We start from the raw sequence: 8,214 nt of genomic DNA, 5'->3' as shown, positions 1-8,214 counted from the left end.
TTGAAGTATATGGTTTTCGGGAACCGAACATGCCGGCCCCCGTTGAACTATTGGTTCAACTAGAAGTATGAATGTGAGTATGGAGATGAATGAATCAATCAAGAGGTAGCGGTGCTAAACTTCTGGCGTTGCGCACGATGGTTGTCGTAGAGGTCTTCACTGTGACGGTTCTAACGATGCCATCACGTCCGGGGTGGATCTGGATGATTCTTCCCAGCCTCCATTGTAGTGGTGGTAAGTTGTCTTCTCGAATAACCACGAGCATGCCGTTTTGTAGCTTCTGGTCGTCACGGGTCCATTTGGTTCTTGTGTGAAGTCCGTTTAAGTATTCCTTATGCCACCTCACCCAGAAATCTCGTCGTACCTTTTGGATGAGCTGCCACCTTGATAATCGGTTGGCTGGGGTGTTGCTGAAGTTGGTATCAGGTAGATCAGTAAGGGGTTGACCGATTAGGAAGTGACCTGGAGTCAATGCGGATAGGTCATTTGGATCGCTTGATAGTGGTGTCAAGGGTCGTGAGTTCAATACGGCCTCTATCTGCACCACGAATGTGGAAAATTCTTCGAGGGTGAACAATGTCTCTCCTACTACCCTTCTCAGATGGTGTTTCATTGATTTGACGGCCGCCTCCCACAGACCTCCGAAATTTGGTGACCGAGGTGGGATGAATGACCACGCGATGCCCTCTTGTGCTGTCATTGCGTTGACCTTGGCTTGGTGAACGTCTGATTGTAATAGCTCGAACAACTCCTTCAACTGGTTGTTTGCGCCGATGAAGTTTGTGCCGTTGTCACTGTAGATTTGGCTACACTTTCCTCGTCGGGCGATGAATCGTCGGAGCGCGGCTATGAATGTGTCAGTAGTCATGTCGGTGACTACTTCTAAGTGGACCGCCTTGACTGCCAGGCAAACGAAAACCGCTACGTACACCTTTACGCTGTTCCGGTTGCGATATTTCTTCTCCTTGATGAAGAACGGTCCACAGTAGTCCACTCCCACGACGTTGAATGGGCGAGTTTCTGTCACTCGGGCAGCGGGCAGATCTCCCATGCGGATGTTGGAATGCGGAGGGCAGAGGCGGTAACATCGGACGCATCGACGAACGATTTTTCGTACCTGATTTCGGCCGTCTAGCGGCCAGTATCTCTGGCGGATGTTGTGTAGCGTGGACAGAATGCCTGAATGGAGGTTGCGGATGTGTGCCTGTTCAATTATCAATGATGTGATGTGGTGTGATTGTGGAAGAATTATCGGATGTTTGCGATCGTAAGTGAGGTTTGAATTTTTGAGGCGCCCTCCGACGCGTATCAGACCATCTGGATCCAGAAAAGGACTGAGAGCATTTAGTTTGCTTTCCGGTCTCACCCTTCCTTCCTTTAAGTCTTGCATTTCTGATGGGAAACATTCGGCCTGGACCAAATAGAGAATGCGATTGTGTGCGGCCGCCAATTCTTCAGGCAACAGGTCGGATGAGTGGTTGTGTGTTCGTCGAAATCTCAGGCAATAGGCTATAACCCTGGTCAATTTTGCGAAGCAGGAATAGCGGTCCCAGATTTCGTTGGATTGTAATTTGGTGGTCAGACATACTTGCCTTTTGACTTCTGGAAGAGTTTCAGGTTCACTGAGTGGTGAGTTCGGCCACTGATTCTCATCCAGGGTCAACCAAGTAGGCCCGGAATACCATGACGTAAGATGCGTAAAGTCCTCGGGGGACACTCCTCTGGATAATAGATCCGCTGGGTTGTGCTCCGATGGGATATGTCGCCACTCCGCGGTGTTTGTTTTGTCCTGTATCTCTGAGACCCGATTGGCTACGAAGATTTTCAAAAGGGATGGTTGGGTATGTATCCAGTGTAGCGTGATGGTCGAGTCGCTCCAAAAAATTGTTCTCGTCGGTTTGATGTTGGTTGCTTGTTGGACGGAGTGATATAGCCTTGCTAGCGTCAGAGCGGCGCATAGCTCTAATCGAGGTAAAGAAATTACCTTGAGCGGTGCAACTCGTGTGCGACTACACAGCAAGGTACACTGCACTTGGCCTCTCTTGAACGTCCGCAGATAGATGCATGCTCCGAATGCCTTCTCACTGGCGTCGCAAAAGCCGTGCAATTGGATGTCGTCTGCCTCGTCCAGTGTTGTTTTCCGCGGGAAGGCGATGTTGTTTAGCTGACTTAGCTGCGTACGGTATTCCTGCCAGGCCGTGTGAATTGTAGATGGAACTGATTCGTCCCAATGTAGTTTCAGCAGCCACAGTTGTTGTAAGAGAATTTTTGCCTTGACGACCACCGGACCGAGCAGACCGAGTGGGTCGAAGATTTTGGCGATGTCGGATAGGATTGATCGTTTGGAAATGTGGTTGCCGATGGAAGCTGGACTTACCGAATAATTGATGGTGTCTGTTTGTGAGTTCCAGTAGATGCCGAGTGTTTTTATTGTCGCCTCTTGTTCTGATTGGAGAGGGAGCCGTATAGCCGCTTCTGGTAGGCCTTCCAGTAGTGTGCGGTCGTTGGATGCCCACTGTCGTATGTTTATACCGCCTTGCTTTAGTAGTCCAATAACCTGATCTCGGAGTTGTATGGCTTGGTTTCGGGTTTGTGTTCCGGTGATGAGATCGTCTACGTAGAGGTCTTGTTTTAATATATTGGCTGCCAGTGGATATTGCTCTGCTTCATCGTCGGCTAATTGGTGGATGCATCGCGTCGCTAGATATGGAGCAGCGGAGAGTCCGAACGTCACTGTGTTGAGGTGATATGGTTGAATGTTGCCGCTGGAGTTCCTCCATAGGATCTTCTGGAAACGGCGATCCTCTTCTCGCACAAGGAACTGCCGATACATCTTCTCGATGTCGCCAGTCAGCACGTATTTGTATAATCGAAATCGTAGGATGAGTGAGAATAGGTCGTCTTGGATGGTTGGTCCGATCAGTAGCGTGTCGTTCAGTGACAAGCCGGACGAGGTTTTTGCCGACCCATCGAAGACAACACGTACCTTGGTCGTTTGACTAGATTCCTTTATGACGGCATGGTGCGGCAGGTAGTATCCTGGTTGGTCGTCGGTAGCGGGTGATAAGTGACCGAGGTCAAGGTATTCTTGAATTACGGCTGTGTATTCTTCCCTTAGCGACGTGTCTCGTTTCAGTTTGCTTTCCAATGAGTGCAAACGCTTCATAGCGGTCTGCCGCGAGTCGCCCAATTGATTGTGATTGTCCTTGAATGGCAGGGCTACTACGTACCTGCCGTTTTCTAGCCGTTGTATGTGCTGTTTGAAATGGTTTTCTGCTGCTGCTTCGTCGAGTGAGAGATGTGTTTGCGTTGCGCCTTCTTCTATTTTCCAGAACCTTTCGAGATCAAATTGTAGTTCGGCACTGTGGTATGTTTGAGATGCGGGTTTTGCCTTGTTGCCATGTTCGAGAATGCTGCCGCCGATTATCCAACCTAGCTGCGTCTTTTGCAGTATTAAATCTGTGTTTTGTGTGTTTGATAACTGGATTTGACCTACGCTGAGAAACGATAAGGTTGGTCCAGCTCCGATCAGCATTTGAACCGGTGCTGGCTTATCGAAGTTGGGGTCAGCTAGTTTAATGTTCGCTGGTATTGGAATGTGTTCTCGATTGATTGACTGGCTAGGAATGAGTGTTGATATGGTTTTGATTATATAGAAGGTGAGTGTCTTGCGAATGTTTGAGTGTTTTGATTGAATGGTGGTTGTTGTGTAGTGATTGCATGTGGTATGTAATGAATTTAGTGCTCCTACCGGGACCGAGCAGCGCTTCCTTTGCAGGTTGAGCTTGGTTGCCAGGGCTTCAGTGATGAAGTTGGCTGTGGAACAGGTGTCTAGTAGTGTCCTGCAGTCTAGAAGCGTACCTGTCCTGCCACGCACCTTTATGACTGCGGTGGTCATGACCTCGGCCGTGGTCAGGTTGGCGCTTAGTGACAGGTGCTGAGGGGTCCCGGGTTCCTTGAGTCACACTGTTGGCTCCGTGTCTGTTGAAGGCTCTTCAGTTTCTTGGTGTAATAGAGTGTGGTGCAAGCCATCGCATATCCGGCATTTCATGGATCTGCATTGACTTGATGAGTGACCCTTGCGTAAGCAGTTTGAGCACAAGTTTGCCTGTGCGATTACTCTTGCTCGTTCTGGTACTGATTTGCTTCGCAATGATTCGCAGTCGTATATCCGGTGTGTGCTACTCTTGCATAACGGGCAGGCCATGATGGAAGTGTTGAATGTATGTTGAGGCCTGGAACGGCTTCTTGTCGCTTCCGTGGTATAAGGTTTTGAGGCTATTTTTGCGAAGGAGGTGGCTTGCCTTGCGTTGTGTTCTCCTGCGTCAAGGTGTCTGGCCTTGTCCATGAGGAAGTGGAGAAGACAGTCCAGTGTTGGGATTTGGTCGGCGACGAGTGTTTTCTCGAAGTCCATTCTTGTCTCCCGATCTAACTTGGGAAGCAGGTTCAAAATGATCACAGTATCCCATGTGTCGACCGGTTCCCCGAGAGATTTTAGGGATTTTAAGTGTTGTCGAACATTGTTGGTGAGGCGACGTATCGACGATGACGAGTTTCGCTCGATGGGTGGAGTTTCTAGTATCAGCTCGCCGTGGCGCCATACCATAACTCTTTTGTTCGCGTAGGTCCGGTTTAGTAACTCCCATGCATGTGCATAATTATCTCCCGTGGAGTCCACTGCGTTGATTGTTTCGGCTGCCTCGCCGGATAGTGCGGATTTGAGGTAGTGAAACTTTTGGGTGTCTGTGAGACATACCTGATTGTCAATGAGGGAGATGAATTGTGCCTTGAAGTTTAACCAGTGCTCAGTTTTTCCTTCGAATCGGGGAAGATCAATTTTCGGAAGCTTCACCCCGTTGGGTCCGCTAGATGTCATCGATGGGGAGATGCATGATGATTGGTTCCCCGTAGTAGTTGGATGCTGTAGTTTTTCGGCTGCTGTAATGAGGTCGTCGTACTGCTCCTCTATGGTCTCTCGTTCTGCTGCTTGATTGCTTGCCGTATCCAGCAATTCTATCGCTTGTTGCACTTCTTCGAACGACTCGAAGCTTTTTGCAAGTCGTTTCACCTTCACCGAAAGTTTGACTGGATCTGGTTGATTTGCGTAGTCGGACAGGTAGTTCTTGAATTGGGTCAAGTGACCCTTGATGATGGCACGCCGTGCGACGAGTTGTTTCATCTCACTATTTGCCATTTTGATGAATTCACTGTTTTATTATATCACTGTACAATTACACTGTGTATCCGGCTCGAAGGACCATAAAATGTACCGTCAAACTTGTGTTTCTGGGTACTCGATAGCCGCCAATTAAGAACAACTATCTGTTTCAATTTTTGTAACGTATATTTAACTTCTAAATTACAACTATGTACAAGTATCTCGTGGTAAAATTGATGTGTGTGCTGATGCGTCGTGGAATGAATGATTTTGTAGAACTCCCTGAGGGCGAAGATCTGTCTGGTTATATAGAGTCGTCGAGGGTGGTTGGACTGGTGGAAATGGAAGTTGTGGATCAGTGATTGGTGAGGTCCTTGGTGTGAGGGTGTGTCGAGGTAAAGGAAAAGTAAAGAGTGGGAAAAGGCGGAAAAATGCTAAAAAACATGCGGGTAGGTATAGAAACAAGAGGTAAAGGTAAGTGCAGGTCTGTCGAATCTGTTGGAGCTGTCCATGTGGTCACAGTCTGTTTGGGTGATTTCGAGGGTTGTGGAAGGTGAGGAGATTTACGACACGGTGCATGCTATTGAGATAAGTTAGGGCCAGGAATTGCAAAATGTGTGTAAAGTCACGTACCATCTGAATTTGGCACCCAGATGGCGAAGGAAAACTAAAGACCCTTCTCAAAAATAGCAGCCATTCCGACCGTGGCATAAATCTCGTAATGAATTATGGGATGAGTTTTGAAGTATATGGTTTTCGGGAACCGAACAAGAAGGGTGAGTAGTGTCATGAAAAAAATAATTATACAGAGCGTAAATTACATTGTGATTACGAAACTGTATACAGTTTAACGAGCAATGAGTCTCTGTTTCTTTAATTCCTTCTTCAAACCAGCGTAATGCGGATTATATTACCGTCTCATTAGATTATTACATTTATACAAAAATAATTCTTGAACCTTTATAGTGTTTTAGTCGTTATTTTTGATCGTTTAATATTAAATTTTTACCAATTTTTTCATAACTATTGATTTTTTACAGTATCTTAGATCGGGTAAATCCCGTCACCGTCCCGATCGACGCAACTGCCAAGCATGTGGGCCCTAAAACCTCCTCATTTATCTTCTTTGCCTACATGTACAAAAATAAAGAAATAATTAAAGAAATAAGAGATACTCATCATGTTATATTAAACGTTATTAATAATATGAAGTGGAAGTAGGGGACGCTACAGTTTCACAGTGCCTATACGTGAGCCACCACTATCAATCCAATCACTGAAACAAAAAATTCAATTGACCGTAAAGAGATTCTTTTATTTCTGCTATTTAATATTACATAAATTGTTTACTCTTTCAATCACTTGTATAAGTTGTTAACAACGTAAAAGGTAAGATTCACAGTTCGTCGCACGTTCTAAAGCACTATGTAGCATATTGTAAATGCTGTACTTCGCGAACTATCGCGTTGCTTGACCGTGTATTTGAGAGCAGAAATCTACGCTTCTTTCGTACAACAGCCTTTATTCTTTATACAGCATTAGCACTTTAAATTCGCCCTTTTGCAAATGAAGTAATTCGGCTTAAATATTTTATTTCAAATAACTAATGTAAACTAAATCGAATGATTACTAGGTAGTAAGACGTAAAAAATCTCATTCGAAAAGAGACACACAATACAGTTATTTATTGAAAAGTAATCAACGAATTAATTAAAATACAAAAATTAAAATAGCTTGTTTAATTAGTTAGATAACTTAAAATAATTATAATAATTTGTGGGTGTAACAGTAGTAGTAACCGAGTTGTTAGTTATATCTAACAGATCTTCGCGATTTAAAGTTTCAGCTAGCATATTTCTTGCATAAAATTTTATTTTGAAAAATACATCGATGAATATAGTAATAGAAAAAATTGGAGAAGTAAGTAGTAAGTAGTAATAGAGTAATAATAGAAGTAGTAATAGAAAAGTGTGTCTTGCCTGACCCATAAGATCACGCATTTCCTGAGTCTTGTGAAAGAAAAAAGGAAAAAAAAAGTTCTTTTTGATTATTTGTAATAATCCAACAATAATGTTGTCATATCAACAAGAACACATACATCTGGTGTTCTTTTAAATAAAATGTTTAAGTGGAAGTACTCGATCAATAAAAACGTAAATATCATTTGGAAAAGGGTAAATTTGATTTGCAAAGGGGAGAGTAAGGTACGTGGAAGATGTAAGGTACGTTATATAAAAATATAAAAAGCTGAATTAAGATTAACGCTAGATATATGATTTAGGAATAATTACGAAATAGTTACACTTGGAGGTTAATTGACCGTTCTGCTCGAGTTAATACTCGTAGACAAACCGATTTAACCATCGCTTCAAAGAGTCCTGAACTTGATGTTCTACCGTATTATTAGGACTTCTTGTACAGATGACGCCACTAGTCGACTAGTAGTTTACTTCATTATCAGCATTAATATGCGATCGGTTTCAGAGTTTTCCTGATGAGAATGCGTCACTAACGCATTGTACATCATGTATTGCATACATTAGAAAAACGAAAATAACACTATATTAACGATTAAATACTAAATTGTAATACTAGCTTTCACTATCCGTAGATACTGTTACATGTGAACAAACGAGAACAATATACGTTGTTAATGCTGTTCTCGTTTTTTTTTTTTGCCAAAAGTAATTGCGGATTACTTAGAGCTTAAGGCTGTATAAGTTAAACTCGATTTGATTTTCATATTGTCGATCAGTTCTTCTTTCTGAAACGTTAAATGCAGTTTCCAATAATATTAATAGGATCTTTAATTACCCTGAGAAATTGTTTGTTTTCTAAAGCTGTAATTAAATATAATAAAGCCCAAGTGGAGTCGAAAAATATGATTATTTATTTAAAATTAGCATATAATACAATGATATGAAATATACAGTATAATAAACGTTCCTTTTCTTCGTGTAATACAAAAATTGGAAGGAACTAAGGTTAATAAATTTCAGGGATTCCTTAAATAATACTGATTCAACAAAGTTCTCTTTTTATTTCTCCTCCTGTGA

At 43.4% G+C, this 8,214-nt stretch overlaps 2 protein-coding genes across 2 annotated transcripts; both read right to left on the bottom strand.

Annotated features, from left to right (window-relative positions):
* Positions 1 to 94: 94 nt before the first annotated feature.
* Positions 95 to 3,898, bottom strand: LOC143431639 (uncharacterized). Its single transcript, XM_076908541.1, has one exon. The coding sequence runs from the start codon at positions 3,896 to 3,898 to the stop codon at positions 95 to 97; it is 3,804 nt and encodes a 1,267-aa protein (XP_076764656.1).
* A 63-nt stretch (positions 3,899 to 3,961) lies between these two features.
* LOC143431638 (uncharacterized) lies at positions 3,962 to 5,194 on the bottom strand. Its single transcript, XM_076908540.1, has one exon. The coding sequence runs from the start codon at positions 5,192 to 5,194 to the stop codon at positions 3,962 to 3,964; it is 1,233 nt and encodes a 410-aa protein (XP_076764655.1).
* Between the last annotated feature and the right edge of the window lie 3,020 nt (positions 5,195 to 8,214).

This window comes from Xylocopa sonorina, chromosome 18 (assembly GCF_050948175.1).
Source record: "Xylocopa sonorina isolate GNS202 chromosome 18, iyXylSono1_principal, whole genome shotgun sequence".
Classification (NCBI taxonomy): Eukaryota; Metazoa; Arthropoda; class Insecta; order Hymenoptera; family Apidae; genus Xylocopa; species Xylocopa sonorina.
Note: the sequence above shows the minus strand (reverse complement) of the source record. Positions and strands in the feature narration are given on the sequence as shown.